Source organism: Xyrauchen texanus, chromosome 7, assembly GCF_025860055.1.
Source record: "Xyrauchen texanus isolate HMW12.3.18 chromosome 7, RBS_HiC_50CHRs, whole genome shotgun sequence".
NCBI lineage: Eukaryota > Metazoa > Chordata > Actinopteri > Cypriniformes > Catostomidae > Xyrauchen > Xyrauchen texanus.
Window position 1 is genome coordinate 14,903,965 of NC_068282.1, and position 17,859 is coordinate 14,921,823.

Below are 17,859 nucleotides of genomic sequence, written 5' to 3' on the forward strand. Positions count from 1 at the left end.
CAGTAGAGTATTATGTATTTATTAAGCTGTTTTCCTTGTAGGGACATTTGGTCCCCACAATGTAGGCTACAACAACACACACAGCAAATCATAAAGACTGCTGAGTCCCTTGTCCATATCGGTGAGTTAGCACTGTGATATCTTTGTCTCTCAGGTGTGACAGTATTAGCGGTTGGAATTGGACGTGGAGACCCTGGAGAACTGCGTTTGGCAGTGACTGATGGCAGCACCCAGAATCTGCTCTACGCTCAAGACACAAATCAGCTCTATAGTCTCCACCCCGACTTGGCAGATCTCCTCTGTGGCCTTGCACGAGGGACCGTTGTCACGGTCAGATCAAATCCATCTGTCATAAATGTTGTATCACAAATCTCTTTTATTTTGCTCACTTGACCTGTCAAGCATGTCAGTTTCATTTATGTTTGTATAGTAGAAGGTTTGTGCAGTATATTTTAGAGATATTTCAAACAAAAAATAGACTTGGTATAGAAAAGACTTATTGTGATTGTTTGTCTTTTTTAGACGGGGCCTTGTACGGTTGAATGTCCCAGGGTAAGAGTATATGGAAAAGACACGACACTCTCGTACACAATCACCTAGACATAATGACACAGAATAAACTGTACAAACAACAAAGCTTGTTAAGTTTGTTTGACCTGTGGTTGTTTGTTGGTTTGTTGTTTATATTGCAGGGTGCTAAAGGTGAACAGGGACAGAAGGTAAAACAAAAAGCTCATATAAGCCAAAATGACCAAATAATAATTATGATCCAAGTGCATAAACACAATCCAAGTGCATATTTTTTCTAAAGCCATCAGCTCATGCAAAGCAATTTAAAGCTAATTTGAAAATAAGTCCAAGTCCTTGTAGACTTGTTGGCATTGGTATTTCCTGTAGTATTCTCTCGGGAACACTCCCTATACGGGAGTAATCTATTTATTATCTCAATTGTTTCACCTATACAGAAAAATGATTAAATGGAGAGCAAATGGAGACTTGGAGGGAAAAAGCCTAGTAATCCAATAAACGTCCCCCTCTAAAGTTTCAGAGGGATCTCAGTAATGTTACTGCCTGTTCTCAGATTTGTCAAGATACTAAAGTTTGTAAGAAAAAGATTTCTGACATCAGACATTTCAATTTGAACTGAAAAGGTATTAATAAAAATTTTCCAAGACCAAGTCATCTGGGAAATGCTATCCACAATTATTTTATGGCTCTGTTCTCATACTGTATGTCGCATTTTAGGAGAAACATCTCTTTCTTCTTCAAAATTTAGAAGAGCACTGACATGAGTACCGATTGTGAGGAAACAGGGAGAACAACGAATAATCATAGTGCTTGTCATGTTGTACTTAATCACAATATCACAGTGTTCAATAATCTTTTTTATATAGAAGCGCTATTTTTACAAGTCAAGTGTGTGTCTCTGAGTTGAATATTTGTATGAATGCATCTGTGCTCAAATTGTTTAATCATCAGTCATAAAGGTTAATTGATTATATTATTAACTTGTCAATTAATCAATATCTGCTCTACTTCAGACTCAAAACATGACCAAAACATTTAGTTGAGACAAAAATGATACTTAAATGAATCATAACTGATAACTCTTTTAAGTCTCCTGAGCTATAAAATAGTGACCTCCAAGATAAATAAAATGTTCCTCTTAGTACTTTTTTTATATATATAAATTGTGTGTGTGTGTGTGTGTGTGTGTGTGTGTGTGTGTGTGTGTGTGTGTGTGTGTGTAGGGTGAGAGGGGCAGAGACGGAGTGGATGGAAGGAAAGGCGAGCCTGTAAGTTAATCTACACACACAAACATTTGCTGTGTGTGTTCATCCTCACTATTTGATTCATTAATCATTGCTTAGAGGTGGTTTTCTTTGTTTAATGCTGAATATCCTCATGAGTAAATGTCTGTCTGCTGGTGTGTTTTTTGTCCTTTTTGTTTGTTAGGGTCGTGATGGTCTACCTGGTCGTGAGGGCACCAGAGGGCCGGAGGGGCCACCAGGTCAACCTGGAAGCAGTCTAGGAGTGAGAGGAGAGAAAGGCGAGAGGGTGTGTAATATTAGCACTTAATCACACTCATTTATATGCAGACATGCATAGACATGTTGTCATGCTCTCTCCCTCTCTGTCTCTCTCCATCTCAGGGTTTCCCAGGTCTGGATGGCAGTTCAGGTGTTCCAGGTCGCCCTGGTACACCTGGCGCAGTTGGACTTCCAGTGAGACAATATGAAAATTGTTTTTATTATTGTTTACATTTTGAATGAAACCTAATTCTAATTCTGAATTGTATGCAAAACCATATACATAAAACATGCCACAATAATTCAGAAACAGTTGTTAATAGTTTTCTGTAGTTATGATCGGAGAGGTTATATTTATTTAAATGTCTGATGTGATTCTGTTGTCTTAGGGTAGTCAGGGATTGCCTGGTGTTAGAGGAGACCCTGTGAGTACTCAATAACCCCCCCACACACACACACACACACACACACACACGTGTTGGGTTTCCATGTTTCATGGGAACTTTCCATAGACATAATGGTTTTTATAATGTACAGATTATTTACACTATCCCCTAACCCTACCCCTAAACCTAACCTCACAGAAAACTTTCTGCATTTGTAAATTTTCAAAAAACATAATTTAGTTTGATTTATAATCTGTTTTCCTCATGGGGACTGACAAAATGTCCCCACAACGTCAAAAGTTTCAGGTTTTACTATCCTTATGGGGAAATTTGGTCCCCACAAAGTGATAAATACACACTCACACACACAAACTTGTATTAAATGTCTATTTTGTTTCACAGGGAGAACCAGGTATTGCAGGCCCTCAGGGGTTGAAGGGAGAGAAAGGTGAAAGGGTAAGAGTGATCTAAAGGCTCTTGCTGCTCCTCAAATGTATTACATTAATATAACAGCATGAGAATCATCCATTTACTACTTAGTTTTTTCTCAGGAGCAAATTTACTAAACATTTGCTCCACGTTTGTGCAGTATATTTCAGTGCAATAACTCTTATTCCCCGTCTGTTGCTCACTTCGACTTTGTGTCGAAGAAGCGACACTAGGGGTCTCTCTTGAGCGCCGAATATGCCTCTGATCTATGAAAAAAGGCCAATGAGAAGTAGGCAGACAGTATTTGCATACCCCACCCCCGGACATACAGGTATAAAAGCGGGTAAATACTTCGAGTTCATTCAGAAATTTTCTTCGGAGCCGATGGCCGTGCATGCAGTCAGCTGCGTGTCACACACCTATTCCTGTTCCTCTGACGCTTTGCCTGCTATTGAATCTACGGCACTCTTCAGTGGCTTTTCTCCTCTGCACGGCAGTGCAGTATTCGCCTGAGCTCTTCAACAGCGCAAAAAACTTAAGAGTTTTTTTAAAAGAGTGATTTTTTCTGTAAAAGAGTATTTTCCCCATAAAAGAGCTTTACACAGCGGCGTTGAACGTCCTTTTCAGGCGTCTTTTTAAAGATGCCTTTCTGCCCCTGTGTAGTTACTGGATGTGGTGGAGTGCTCTCCGCTTCAGACGGCCACAGGCGTTGTCTCGTGTGTCTGGGCTGCGATCACACCGAGGCAGTGTTTGTGGACCGTTCATGTTCTCTCTGCGAGAGCATGACCATGACAACGTTGCGGTCGCGGCTCGCTTTCAACAGAAAGCATGCCACTCCAACTGCCCCCCGCATTGCTCCTTCTTCCCATGGGATTGAGGACGATGCGGCTGGTGATGGAGGCGATCTGGGGACGGCAGCGAGTGCAGCTCCGCCGGGTACGCCCCCTCGGACCAGCCGTCTCCCGGCATGCTCGTCGACTCCCGTCCATGCTCGAGGCAACAGCGGCTCGCCTCACAGCCAGCCTGCCTATCCTCTGGAGCTTGAGGTGGATGAGCTTGCCGCTGCATCGGAGAGCGTGGAGTCTGACGTGGATGACTCCCCTGGGCTGCTGCCTTCGGGCCAGCACACCCAGGCTGAGGCTGATGCGCAGATGTCCGGTATGCTTGCTCGGGCCGCCGCCAGCATGGGAACCCTCCATCCTCCCCAGAACTCAAGTTGCTGCGTGCCACTCACATCCCCGGCAACCTCAATGTGGTAGCGGATGCGCTGTCAACGACAACGCTTGCCCGGTGGAGAGTGGAGGCTTCACCCCCAGTCGGTCAAGCTGATTTGGGAAGGATTCGGCAAGGCCCAGGTAGACCTGTTTGCCTCCCGAGAGACCTCCCACTGCCCGCTCTGGTATGCCCGAATAGAGGCTCCCCTCGGGGCAGTACGCATTTCCCCAAGTGAGCCTTCTTGCACAGGTGCTGTGCAAGGTCAGGGAGGACGAGGAGAAAGTCACCCTAGTGGCTCCCTACTGGCCTACCCAGGCCTGGTTCTCAGACCTCTCTGGCGAATTCCCCTGAGGAAAGACCTTCTTTCTCAGGGACGGGGCATGCTCTGGCATCCTAACCCAGACCTCTGGAATCTCCACGTCTGGCCCCTGGATGGGATGCGTAAGATCATGCCAGAGCCCCCTCTACCAGGCAACTTTACGCTCTGAAGTGGCTCTTGTTCGCGAATTGGTGCTCTTCCCGGGCTGAAGACCCACAGAGGTGCGCAGTTAGGTCAGTGCTCTTATTCCTGCAGGAGGGTAGGCTGTCCCCTTCCACCTTGAAGGTGTATGTTGCTGCTATGGCGGCCCACCATGACGCAGTAGACAGCAAGTCTTTGGGTAAGCACGACTTAATCATCAGGTTCTTAAGAGGTTAAATCCTTCCCGGCCAAGCCTGTTCCCTTCCTGGGATCTCTCAGTGGTCCTCTCGGGCCTTCAGAGACCCCCTTCGAGCCGCTAGAATCAGTTGGCCCTCTCTCTAAAGACTGCCCTGCTAATTGCGCTCACCTCCATCAAGAGGGTCGGGGAACTGCAAGCGTTCTCTGTCAGCAACACTTGCCTGGATTTCGGTCCGGCAGACACACATGTGATCCTAAGACCGCGACCGGGCTTCATACCCAAGGTTCCTACCACGCCCTTCAAAGACCAGGTAGTGAACCTGCAAGCGCTGCCCCGGGAGGAGGCAGACCCAGCCCCTTTGTTGCTGTGTCCTGTACGTGCTTTGCGTACCTACTTGGGCCGCACGCAGAGCTTTAGACTTTCTGAGTAGCTCTTTGTCTGTTTTGGTGGACAGCGGAAAGGGAACACTGTCTCCAAACAGAGGCTTTCCCATTGGGTAGTGGATGCCATTTCATTGGCCTAGCACACCCAGGCCGTGACCCCCCCTCCCTTGCGGTTCCGAGCACACTCAACAAGGAGTGTGGCGTCCTCATGGGCACTGGCCAGAGGCACTTTTATGGGGCATTGGGGAAGGGTATGTGCAGTCTTGCACGTGAAATACCTGAAATACCCGCTCCTGTGTCAGCAGTACACGTACACCGGCTCAGCACATGGCGTGATTTAAATTGGACCCCTAGTGTCGCTTCTTCGACACAACGTTGAAGTGAGCGACAGACGGATAAGCAGATGGAGGGAACAAGACGTTGTGTCCTCCCGGCCACGTCGTTGAGCCGAGCCACTGTAGTGGCCGGACCATTTCCGGATCCTCCGAAAAATCCTGAATGAACTTCATGTATTTCCCCGCTTTTATACCCGTATGTCCGAGGGCGGGGTATGCAAATACTGTCTGCCTACTTCTTATTGGCCTTTTTTCATAGATCAGAGGCATATCTGGCGCTCAAGAGAGACCCCTACTGTCGCTTCTTCGACACAACGTCTCGTATCCTTCCATCAGGGAATGGAGGGTACATACGTAACCTAGACGTTCACTCACTTCTTACAATCCAGTTTATCCAGGTGCTAAATGTGCTGGAATAGTGCTACACTGAGTTTTAAAATGTAAATCATTGCCATTCTAGCATGAACAGATATCTCTTCCTGTAAATTAGCCTCATTATACTGTAGATTGTGCCTTATTTACATAACTGAGTGTTATTAAACTGGTGTTTAAATGCTATTTTTGTAACCTGATTTGAAAAATTCCTTTTCCTTCTGAATTAATTGGTAATAGGATACAGACAGCACGTGCAATTAAACAGCAGCAGGCACAATTAATTCTTAGTGAATTTCTAACTCAGTCTTTTGCTCAAAAAGCTTTAATGGAATGGTTCACTTCAGAAATTATAGTTGTATTGCTCGTACTATTCTTCTGACAGGGAGAACTTGGATCTGCTGTGGGAGGAGGGCTACCAGGTCGTAAAGGAGAGCCAGGAATCCCAGGGATCCCTGTAAGAAACTCAAGAAACAACGCCCTGCTGCACACTATCTAAATCTATCATGTCATCAATTAAAGAACAGGATTAATACAGTACATTGCCCATTCCATTCTGTCTCTCCCTTATTTTAGGGCACTCCCGGTCGTCTGGGTGTGGATGGGGCAAAAGGAGAGGCAGGTGCACGAGGTCTGCCTGGGCAGGATGGTCGCCCTGGGTTACCAGGGACTCCTGGACTTTCTATTAAGGTCAAAGCCCATTGTCTTTCTGCTAAATGTGTCCATCAATGAATCAGTGAATGCATATATGTATTTATGGGTACGAGAATCCATTTGATACCAGAACTCACTACAAAGGGGCCCACTCACATGTCTTTAGGTATTGCATGAGGTCAGATGTCAAAAGAAGAAATGCACAACAATTGAAAAATCAACCAGATTGCAGTTAATAAATATCACAATACCTATTGACGTTCAAACTAATGCATTGCTATTCAGGAGCATCACTGCACTGCTGCTGTAATCTGCAGCACCACAGCAATATAAATATTTATAAGAGGAGTTGTTTTGTGTTGTTATTTCATTTTCATCACTCACTCCACACAAAAATATACAGCGCAACATGCTGTTCAATTTGCAAACAAATTGTTCCATTGGTGCATTTCTTTTTTACTAAATCAGTTAAATGATTGGAAAATAGACTGAATTTAAACAATAATTGTCTGAATCATGCACTGAACAAGTCAGACAACTCACTTCCTCAATTAATTGACTCAAATTATTCACTCATTATTCGCCCACTGAATCACAGGTTTTTCTTTATAAGTAGTGTTAAATATTTACATTTGTAAGCTAAAATTAGTTTACTGATTGATTGTTCAAATGACAACGTGAAGTTAAAGTTAGATATCTGCAAAAGAGTTTCAGAGTTTTGTGGTAATATATAGTATTTTAATAGAAAATGGAATGTGCCCTTCATTGAAAAATCTAAATCCTGTACCAAACACGGCTACCTATCATTCTAATGACACAGTATCACAAATTACAGTTTGCTTTCTTATTGAAACCCAGCTGAAGATACAGTATGTGACATCGCCACTGTTGGCAGTTTTTGCTTGATAGATATGGTTATGCAATATAAATGCACTGTTTGATATTTCAGTTGCACCTCAAGCCAATCATTTAACTGCATGTCTTTGAATATGTTAAGTTTCATATTTTTTTTTTTTCCTGCAGGGTGAGAAAGGCAGCTCTGGAGAGAGGGTGAGTCTATATAAATGCAATTCATTTTAAATTATAATTTCTTGGGAATTGTAGACCAAAGCTGTAATTAGTTATTTTTGCATGCAGAGAGGCAAGTACTGTTTCAGAAAAGAGGCCTGTGTTGTTTATGGATTCAGTAAGTGCAGTAAACGGATGCATTGTGAGAACTCTCTGATGGCAATATACCATCTTTAATGAAAGTCTGTCACATTTCTTGAATACAAACGTACTCCCCTGTTTGATTTCCGATTAACAGGGTCCTCCCGGAGTGGGCAGCGGAGTGGCAGCTAAGGGAGATGCTGGTGAACCTGTTAGTGCCTCCATGCCTCCATTATTCATGATGAAGTCTGAATCGAAATGGATGTTGACGTGTGTGTGTGCATGTGCGAATGCTGCTACAAAATGGATATGTGTGTTTTTGACTTTTACTTTATTGCATGCACTAAATGGTGTGTGTGTGTGTGTGCGTGTGTGTGCGCGTGTGTGTGCATGTGTGTGTGCGTGTGTGTGTGTGTGTGTGTGTGTGTGTGTGTGTGTTTGTGTGTTATAGGGAAGCCCTGGACCGCCTGGTCCGCAGGGCCTACGAGGACTGACTGGACCAAAAGGAACCAAAGGAGAACTAGTATGCTTTTGTTGGCATTGCTTGTCAACTAGTTTGTGTGTGTTTTGCAAAATGTAGACAGTGAGATTAGTTAGTTCACTGCAAAATTAATCTTCTATCATAATTTACTAATTTACCCTCATGATGTTCCAAAACGGTATCACTTTTTTTTTCCTTTTTGTAGACACATAAGGAAATGTTAGGCAGCATGTTACCCTCAGCCAATATTTACTTTCCTTGTATGGAAACAAGATGCAATGAAAGTGCATGGGGGGTGTGTGTGTGTTTGTGTGTGTAAATGTGTAACTAATTTGCAGGGAGAAAGTTCTGAGGGTAAACCAGGCACCCCTGGAAAGACTGGTGAACCTGGTGATCGGGTATGACACTCTTTGACTTTTATATCTCATACAAACTCTCACTCTCTTCCACATCCTCATCTCAATCTCATTCACATTCATCCACATACACATTATTCATGTATTTCTGTTTTAGGGTCCCCGGGGACCTCCTGGTGAAATCGGGAGTAAGGTAAAGACAGAAGTCTGTCTATGACTTTGGTTCATGTCATTAAGGTACAATAAATTCAGGGTTCCCACGCATCCTGGAAAACCTGGAATTTTGCATTGCAGTTTTTCAGTCATGGAAAGTCATGGAAAATTTGAAAAATACCTAAATGTCATGGAAAAATAATTATTTGTCCTGGAAAATAGGATTTTAACCATTTGACTGTGTTGCTAGCAATGTTTACGTTACAAGCACAAAAACATGGTAATGATCTGACTTGGAATAGGAGTGAAATACACCAAATTTTATAATTTTTTCACTGCTGGCGGCTGCACATTGTAAAACAACATCAGCGGTTTAGAACGCTTACACTCTCATGATTAATTACAGCAGCCAATCGTGAGTGCAACCGAGGCAGATATCTTGATTGGTTACAGCTACAGCTACGACCAATAGCGTGCTTTATTTCTTCGGTTCATGCATAGTAAGAAGCGACATTCGTGAAACTTCTCATTCATAAACAAACTGAATGACCTGGTACTTGTACCGACCGACTGAATGAGAGGGGCTTGTTCATCATGGAGAGAAAAGGGTGGAAGAGTAATGTGTAAAAGTGACTGATGTTTCTGCACATTGAGGGGATGTCACATGACTTGTGTCAGTGCTGCCGAATACAGTGAAGTCTATGAAGTGACGAGTCAGCACAACCTCGGCTCCAACTTCACACCAGTGAAAAGTGTTTTTCACACACGTTTTGCCTCACAAATTATGTCTTTAAGAGTACAAAGCTACATTAAATATTTTAAAATGGTTGAAATTTATGAAGAGATGTTGAACGTCTCATAATTTCCTTCTTCGTTCTTCCGACGTACCATCCCCTTTGAAATCAGTACATTCGCAGCATTCTGTGACACAGCATAAACTTAAGTCAGTGTGCTTGATGCTGGTGTTTAGCGGAGCTTTGACACCTGGACTGAACTCATGTGCACTTTACAATGACAAAGGACTTCATTGAAACTAAAAATTATTGTTAATATGTTATTATTGTTTTCTTTTCTGATAAAAGTCATATTCAGTCATTTAAATACTGTAGGAAAACAATACAGTACATCTGCTTTGTTTTTATAAGTCAGTATATTTGACATGCAAATTTGAATAATGTAGAAGGTATGGACGTTATTGATACTCATTATTATTATTAGACTATTATTGTTGTCTTTTTGGATGAAAAGTCATGCTCAGCAGTTCACAAACTGAGTGGAAATTATTGATCTGCTTTGTTCTTATCATGCTTAAACACTATAAAGTCTCTTGGCAGATTTCAGTCATGAACATTTGCAATGATTCAATGACTTGCTCATAGCACATTAGTCTTTAATTTGTTGCCACCTAGTGGCATCTCCAGAAGGGGTCACTAAACAAATCAATTACACTATGTAACAAAATTTTGCTTCCTGGGTAGTAAGTGTTATTTCCTAATTGCTTATGAAATTAGGAAAATTAAATGGCAATTGAAAATGGCTATGATTCCCCACAAACTTTGCTTTTGTGACTAGGAGAGTGATATTTTGAAATGTACCTATTTCCAATGAGAAAACGGGCAAATTTGTGTTTTTTCGTTCACATGAAGTCAGAAAAAACAACATATGAATCCAAATTAGCATTTATTTATACGAAAGTAATACAAAAATGACTACAAAAGATTTAGTAGTGAGTAGTTTTTCGAGATTTACGATTGTACTGTAAATCACTTTCACGAATCAGCCCCCAAATGTAGTCTCCCATCATGTTCTTGTTATACTGTCTTGGTAGCGGCATTCAAAGTCCAGTATATCCTGATGGAAGAGCTTGCCTTGCTCCTCGGAGTATGCTCCCATGTTCTCTTTGAATTTATCAAGATGAGCATCTTGATTTGTGAAACAGAAGCAAGCCACACCAAAATACCTTTTATTTTTGCAGCTAATTCTACACATTTGTGCAGATAATTTTCTATACTTGAATAATTAAAATAGCATAAGTTGGTGCTTTTAGCTTATTCTTTAAAAAAATAACCCCAGAAAACATGTCCGTTGATTGTCTCAACTTTTTGGACCCTCATGAGTTTGCATCGCTGTGAGTTATAAACTTTAGACAATGATGACAGTCGGACCACTGATTTAAAAAACAAAACAATTCACACTGAGTTCGTAGCATGATGATTCGGCCTTAACATCTCGGAATGTGAATTAATTTTCAGTAATTCGACGATCTGAGTCAGCTTACCCACTGTTACAACATATAGTATGCAGAAAACCTGGAATATAGTATATAAAAATGGTATTAGGGATAAACCGCAGAATGTCATGGAATATGACATACTGTATTTGGACGAAAATGAATGTTTGAATGTACATTTAACATTGTGATATGTCCTAGTGTGATAATTATACTACAAAGTGTCTGATTTAATTGAATAAATAAATAATCTGCAAGTGATGCGCGCTTCAAAATGAATGTGTAGAGATGGCCGCTCATACACTGAAAACACGTCATCATGATCATCATGTGTACGCTTGTGTGTGTGAGATGACAGAGACAGAGAGCACTCTGAATTGCACAGCACATACAGACTATGTATTTATTTATTTAAATTACTGCTTTATGGGGATTAATAATCACACTATGCCATTGAGCATAACTTCTGTCAAAAACTCACAGAAACTACAAAATAAAAGCTTGATTTAAATGGACACATGTTTTTGCTTAAATATTACACTTGTTTTGTGCATTAAATGTCCTGGAAAATTGTGGCTTGAAAAGAGTGGGAACCCTGGAATAAACTGGATGCAAAATCTACGAATTAGTTGATGAAGTTTTGTGTCTTCGTTTCTTCAGGGTGACCGAGGACAGGCTGGAGCAACTGGAGCAGATGGAGCCAAGGTGAGACTGTATCTGCTGTATGTATCTGTGATGCATCTATAAGTATATATCTAAGAGTCTCTGAAGCATCTCTATATAAATATGTCTAGATGTGTATCACTTCCCTTGTGCTGTCATGCTCTTCAGTGTTCTTGAGACTTCACTATAAATTTGTAAGCACATTTAAAGGTGTTCAATGTAATTCCTCATTAAAAAGGTTTGCGCATAAAGAAACAAATAATGATTTTCACAAATATTATAATAGTCATGTACACTCACATGAAATTAAATGACTGTAGTCAGTTGCCTTAAATAATACGTTTTATTCTGCAATTCAGTTTGGTGACCTTAGTGGAGCAGAAATGGCACATTTCACTTTTAAGGCATTCACACCTATATTTTAGGTATCAGTATAAAGCCTTAGACAACTTAGATGAATAAGAGCAAGCAAAACATAAACAAAAACTAGCTGGTAACAATGATTGTAATTGCTATATTTGTTTAAAGTTTGCATGAAATCAATCCATCCATCCATCCATCTTCAACCACTTATCCGAAGTCGGGTTGCGGGGGCAGCAGCTCCAGCAGGGGGCCCCAAACTTCCCTATCCCGAGCCACATTAACCAGCTCTGACTGGGGGACCCCGAGGCATTCCCAGGCCAGTTTGGAGATGTAATCTCTCCACCTAATCCTGGGTCTTCCCCGAGGCCTCCTCCCAGCTGGATGTGCCTGAAACACCTCCCTAGGGAGGCGCCCAGGGGGCAACCTTACCAGATGCCCAAACCACCTCAACTGGCTCCTTTCGATGCAAAGGAGCAGTGGCTTTACTCCAAGCTCCTCACGGATGACTGAGCTCCTCACCCTATCTCTAAGGGAGAAGCAAGCCACCTTTCTGAGGAAACCCATTTCGGCCGCTTGTACTCGCGACCTAGTTCTTTCCCAACCTTCATGACCATATGTGAGGGTAGGAACAAAAATTGACCGGTAGATCGAGAGCTTTGCCTTCTGGCTCAGCTCTCTTTTCATGATAACGGTGCAATAGAGCGAGTGCAAAACCGCCCCCGCTGCCTGGATTCTCCGGCCAACCTCCCGCTCCATTGTCCCCTCACTCGTGAACAAGACCCTGAGGTACTTGAACTCCTTCACTTGGGGCAATACCTCCTTCCCTACCCGGAGTACGCACTCCATCGGTTTCCATGAAAGTGGAATGAAGTTTGCATGAAATCTGCTATTTAAATTACATTTAAAAGCTACTATTTAAATTTGATTTGATTCTTTGTCATGCTTTTTAGGGAGATAGAGGCCCAGCTGGTCCAACAGGAGACAAGGTGAGCACATTTTAAGCTACACAATCCATATGTATTGTTATTAAAGAGCTGTATTCTGTATTGTTATTAAAGAGCTGTGGGCAATGTTGTTCTTGTTTATATTCTAGGGTGATAAGGGTTCATCAGGCCCCCCTGGACTTCAAGGGCTCAGGGTGAGTGGCTGTACAAGCCATGATAAATCTGTGAAAATGCATGAGTGTACATGCATGTTGTAAATTATTTATATATGCCCCCAGGGATTGCCAGGCAGCAACGGTCTTCCTGGAGAGAAGGTAAGTTAAGATGTCAGCTCAACAAACAGCACTATCTTCAGATATCTTGTTCCCTTTATTTTCTGCATGTGTTCGTTATTTATGTCTTTATTGTTTTGTTTGCTGAAGGGTGCTGAAGGTGCAAAAGGGGAACCAGGAGCCGGTGTAAGTTCAGACTTTCAAGGCTTTCAATTCATATGGGCTACAGTATGTTCACACAGCAGTGTTTGACATTGACTACCTAACAAGTGTGACTCACGAATTCTCCTCTTCAAACAGCAGCTTACAGAAGCAGATTGAATGCTTTCTGTTTGAAAAGAATAATCAAAGTCAAGCCTTTTTCTATTCTGGCAAATGTCAAAAATAAAGGCTGCAACCATACTCACAGTGACTAAAGTAACTTTCAAATATGGTGACTTTTATAACAACAAGACATCAAAATTAATAAAACATTAAATGAGTGGAGTCAAGATGCGAGTTCCACCGTCAGATATTAGAGTGTACAACGCAACATTTGAATCATGTGCAGACCACAAAACAAATGGGAGCAGCTCCAGTGGAAGACAGCTTTTCAATCTAAAATCTTCAGATGACAAACAGCTTCTGTCTCTGTCTTCAGCAGTCTTAAACAGGACTGACAACCGTAGTCTTTGCTGTGTGAACAAAGCCATTTCATTTATTTATGTCTGTGTAATTCATTTATCATTCATTATAATTGTCCTCTTGAGAAGGAAGTTGTTCACTTTGCTTTTTATGAACAGGGTCCAGGTTCATTAGGGAAGAAAGGAGAGCAGGTATGACTTTTAGTGCAGTGCAGACTCTTGCTTGTATGACAGTTTCATTTACAGCTTCCCATTTAAACTCTAATTTTCTCTTCTTTTAGGGTGTAAGGGGCTTTCCAGGTCCTGATGGTACTAAAGGTGATAAAGGAGAATCGGGTCCAAAAGGGGAAAAGGTGAGTTTTGTCAATGAATGAGGGAGAGCGGAAGGGTGACCCTCAGGGTAACATTCATATTCTGGTAGTGAGTAAATATTAGGATGAAATTTACAGTTGACACTTGAGTCTAATCTTAAATTTGCTTAGAGATTATTACATGGACTAATCAGAAATTTTCCAAAGGATTTATAAGATCAGTTTCAAGCCAATACTTAAATTATGGAAACTTTTGCATGGTTGACACTTTGCAATCTGCCCTGTAGGGTACACCTGGAGCAGGAGAACCTGGCCAACCTGGAACTAAAGGAGACCAGGGGAATCGGGTTTGTTTGTCTTCATGATACATTAGATGTGAATTTACAGCGTGGAATACTAGTGCTTGCAAGGCAGCAAAGCAATATTTTTCAAGTTTAACGCAAGCTTAGATTTTAAGCTTTGGTTAGTGTAAATGAATGCTTGAGCAGTTGTCAAATCACCCAGCACACATCTTGTTTTTTGTGCACAAGAATCAACACAACACTGTCTTTAAAAATAATAAAGTCTTATTAACAGCACACGTAAGGATGAAATTTACAAAACAGTTTCAATGGGGACTGAATATCAAGTGTTTTGAGCTAAATTAATTGCAGAAAATTGTAGAGAAGAAAAAGTTAAAGGAATGTTAATTAAAATAGAAATTAGTGAGTCAACAAATTCTTCGAATCAGATTTATTTTGTCAGAATCAACTAAAGTTCTGTTATTGGCAGAAAGATACTGTGGTAGATGTTGATAAAAAAAAAGCTTTGCAGAAGTAGTACCTACCTACATACAGTATGTTTTCCTAATCCTAATATTAACAAAGAAACACACTGAATTCATCAATAGCTGTTTGTTTATTCAACAGGGTCTGCCTGGATTAGCTGGAAAACCTGGTGCAAAGGTAAAGGGCAGCCTTAAACTCTCTCAGTCCGATGACTGCAGTGCATATGTTTATGGAAATTACTCTGCATTACCCTAAATAGGTTGTCATTGCATCTTCTCTTTCTTCTGTGCGACTATAGGGCAGTCAAGGTGACACAGGAGAGAGAGGGGAAGCGGGCAGTCCTGGTTCACAAGGGCCCATGGGGCCCAGAGGGAAAGATGTGAGTATCTGCACAGTGCCCATTATATGCATTTACCTACACACATACAGGTTGCATACAATGGACTCTATATTGTCTGCTGACTACTACTGAACAACTGAACATCTTTCTGTAACACTAACTTTTTATGTGGGGATTAAGTGTATCTTGATTCTTTTCCCTCAGTGTATTGTTCTGCTCACATTACTGTCTTTATTTGCCCTATCACTAATCTATGACAGAAAATATTGTTAATGTGTTTATTAACTGTGGTGATTGTTTAATGCCCTTCTTGTTTTTTTCTAACATCTCACAGAAGTAATAATGTAAGGTAATAAGTATTCTTCATCTCAGCTTTTTACTCATCACTGTCTTACAGCAACAATACTGTATATACTCTTGTATATACTCACCCAAATCTGCGTGAACCTGAAATATGGAGTTGTATTTTCATTCATTTTAGATTTTCAGTGTGATTATTTTTTATGAAAAAGGTGTAGAAATCTTTTTTAATAATTTAACATCTGTAAGATTTTATAATTTAAACATGTCTGATCTATTGTTTTGTTACTTTAGGGACTGAAAGGAGACAAAGGAGAGGATGGCATTTCAGTAAGAGTGTTTTTTTTTTTCTGTGTGTGAGACCCTGTGTCCTAACCAGACGTGATGCAACAAGTTTTCAGCGACAAGCAATTTGTCTGTCAACACAGAATGTGAAACTTTACATTCACAAACAGTCAGAAGATATTTGATTTTTAATATACAGTTATGAGTTATGGTGCACATTATTCACAGTAGGCAAAGCTGTTCAGCTTGATGTCTGATTAGGGTATGGTGTGAGTGTGTGTTTGTGTTTTTTGTTTGTATGTAATGTTATTTTTTGTCTTTCAGGGAGAGCCAGGGTTGCCTGGTAAATCAGGGGAGAGAGGTCTAAGAGTGAGTACTCGGAGACAGTTGACAAAACACTGATGTGTTATATTATCTGAATGATGTGTGTTCTAGTTCAGCCATATCCTAAAAGTGGATCTTTAATATTTAAGGGACTGCCAGGTCAAGCAGGTCAGCCTGGGACAAAAGGAGACACAGGCGACCCAGGGGAAGATGGACAAAATGTAAGAATGTGGCTGCCTGAATGTATTAGAACAGAATTTAGGCCTGGTCACACTAAGACAGATATGACTCTAGGACACAAAAGTATCAAATATGTCTCTAAAAACATTTGGATACCTGAGTTAAAGCAAATTGCGCTGTGGTCATTCACATGTATTAATGGAAAATACAACATTACACCACAACACAGGAATATTTATAAACAAAATTGACTTCCTTATATACATTAAAAACATAGTTTCTGTAAATGGTATTCTTTTAAGAGCATATTACGTTCACAGTCTGAATGGAGATGATTTTATACTTCAGGTTAACCATTTAATGTGAAAAATTGCTGCCTCGTTTAGTATCCTTCCATTATCTGCATGGATTTTTATTATGAGGCCAGCTTTTTGTTTGGTCATGTGATCAGTGCTCTGTTCTGTGTAGGGCACCCCAGGGGCCACTGGATCAAGAGGTCCAAAGGGAGAGCAGGTAAAAGATCCCAAACTTATATTACATGCTTGGACTTCCACGTATACAGTACACACAAATTCATCTAACAATCTTCATTGGATAATTATAGGGAATACAAGGCCCCCCTGGGCCACCTGGAGATGTGGTATGTTTTTAAATCCTTCCTATTTCTCTGTATTCTTTTTTTTTCACCTCTCTATACCCTCAATATAACAAAGCCTCTTGTTTTTAAAAAAACAAAAATTATTTGTTCTTTGTTTTAGGTAACAGGAGAGAAACAACTGAAAGGTGACCGAGGAGAAAAGGTACAGTAAAATTATTATAGTGCTTAAAGGGATCTTATGATGAGAAAATGTTCCTTGATCTTGTGAAATCTAAGAATTTAATATACTGTGAGAGCATACTGTAATGATAAAAAACTAATGTTAATTTCAGATGCGAAAACAGTATTGTTTATAAGTCCTGAAAGCGCAGCAGCAAAGAAAATGGCCAATTTATTTCTTAAGGGTCAGAGAGAGGGTAGAAATAGTCAAAATTATTTTTATTATGTCTTAAATTATAAAATTAGCCCAAAAAAAATAACATTAAGCATAAAACCTGTATGATAAGGTTCCTTTAAATCTTGAAATCACACAGATGCTGCTTTTAATTTGCCACTTGTCATTTTGTAAATATGATATACTCCTGTTCTGAAACTAGGGAGAGGCTGGTGACCCAGGGGAGCATGGGGCTAAAGGTCAGAAGGGTGAACCAGGAGCATCAGGCCCTGCAGGACCACGCGTAAGTCAACGAGGAGCTCACACAGTTCGTGGGATCTAGAACTGTGGTTCTCAACCTTTTTGAATCCAAAGCCCCCCAATGTGGGAGAAAATATTCAAAGGCCCCCCATGTAGGCCAATAGTTATTTATATTATAATATATACTGTATGTATTATATTTCCTCTCATACTTCTACTGTAATTTTAGGGTCCTGAGGGACAACGTGGACTACCAGGAGGCAGAGTAAGACACCCCCCACCCCAGTCTATCTCCTTTTCTATCATTCTAAACAACTGAACTGTCTTTAATCTCATTGATCCTTCTATTGCCCCTAGGGTGACCCAGGTGATAGGGGCAGTCAGGGAGACAAGGTAAGATAATGGTCTCACTGAATCATTGTT

General features: G+C 41.0%; 1 protein-coding gene across 6 annotated transcripts in view; it reads left to right on the forward strand.

Annotated features, from left to right (window-relative positions):
• The window catches only part of LOC127646429 (collagen alpha-1(VII) chain-like), a 103,789-nt gene that overhangs the window by 37,863 nt on the left and 48,067 nt on the right, over window positions 1–17,859 (forward strand). For all 6 annotated transcript variants that reach the window (XM_052130075.1, XM_052130076.1, XM_052130077.1 and 3 more), the window contains 34 exons: window positions 155–330; window positions 523–552; window positions 693–719; window positions 1,752–1,796; window positions 1,957–2,058; window positions 2,154–2,225; window positions 2,420–2,455; window positions 2,819–2,872; window positions 6,195–6,266; window positions 6,386–6,499; window positions 7,487–7,513; window positions 7,770–7,823; window positions 8,064–8,135; window positions 8,432–8,491; window positions 8,607–8,642; window positions 11,493–11,537; window positions 12,809–12,844; window positions 12,952–12,996; window positions 13,081–13,116; window positions 13,225–13,260; window positions 13,857–13,889; window positions 13,979–14,050; window positions 14,296–14,355; window positions 14,917–14,952; window positions 15,074–15,154; window positions 15,710–15,745; window positions 16,025–16,069; window positions 16,174–16,245; window positions 16,673–16,717; window positions 16,809–16,844; window positions 16,963–17,004; window positions 17,399–17,479; window positions 17,666–17,701; window positions 17,794–17,829. In XM_052130075.1, coding sequence (XP_051986035.1) covers window positions 155–330; window positions 523–552; window positions 693–719; window positions 1,752–1,796; window positions 1,957–2,058; window positions 2,154–2,225; window positions 2,420–2,455; window positions 2,819–2,872; window positions 6,195–6,266; window positions 6,386–6,499; window positions 7,487–7,513; window positions 7,770–7,823; window positions 8,064–8,135; window positions 8,432–8,491; window positions 8,607–8,642; window positions 11,493–11,537; window positions 12,809–12,844; window positions 12,952–12,996; window positions 13,081–13,116; window positions 13,225–13,260; window positions 13,857–13,889; window positions 13,979–14,050; window positions 14,296–14,355; window positions 14,917–14,952; window positions 15,074–15,154; window positions 15,710–15,745; window positions 16,025–16,069; window positions 16,174–16,245; window positions 16,673–16,717; window positions 16,809–16,844; window positions 16,963–17,004; window positions 17,399–17,479; window positions 17,666–17,701; window positions 17,794–17,829 — 1,886 coding nt within the window. The remainder of the gene's footprint in view (window positions 1–154; window positions 331–522; window positions 553–692; window positions 720–1,751; window positions 1,797–1,956; window positions 2,059–2,153; window positions 2,226–2,419; window positions 2,456–2,818; window positions 2,873–6,194; window positions 6,267–6,385; window positions 6,500–7,486; window positions 7,514–7,769; window positions 7,824–8,063; window positions 8,136–8,431; window positions 8,492–8,606; window positions 8,643–11,492; window positions 11,538–12,808; window positions 12,845–12,951; window positions 12,997–13,080; window positions 13,117–13,224; window positions 13,261–13,856; window positions 13,890–13,978; window positions 14,051–14,295; window positions 14,356–14,916; window positions 14,953–15,073; window positions 15,155–15,709; window positions 15,746–16,024; window positions 16,070–16,173; window positions 16,246–16,672; window positions 16,718–16,808; window positions 16,845–16,962; window positions 17,005–17,398; window positions 17,480–17,665; window positions 17,702–17,793; window positions 17,830–17,859) is intronic.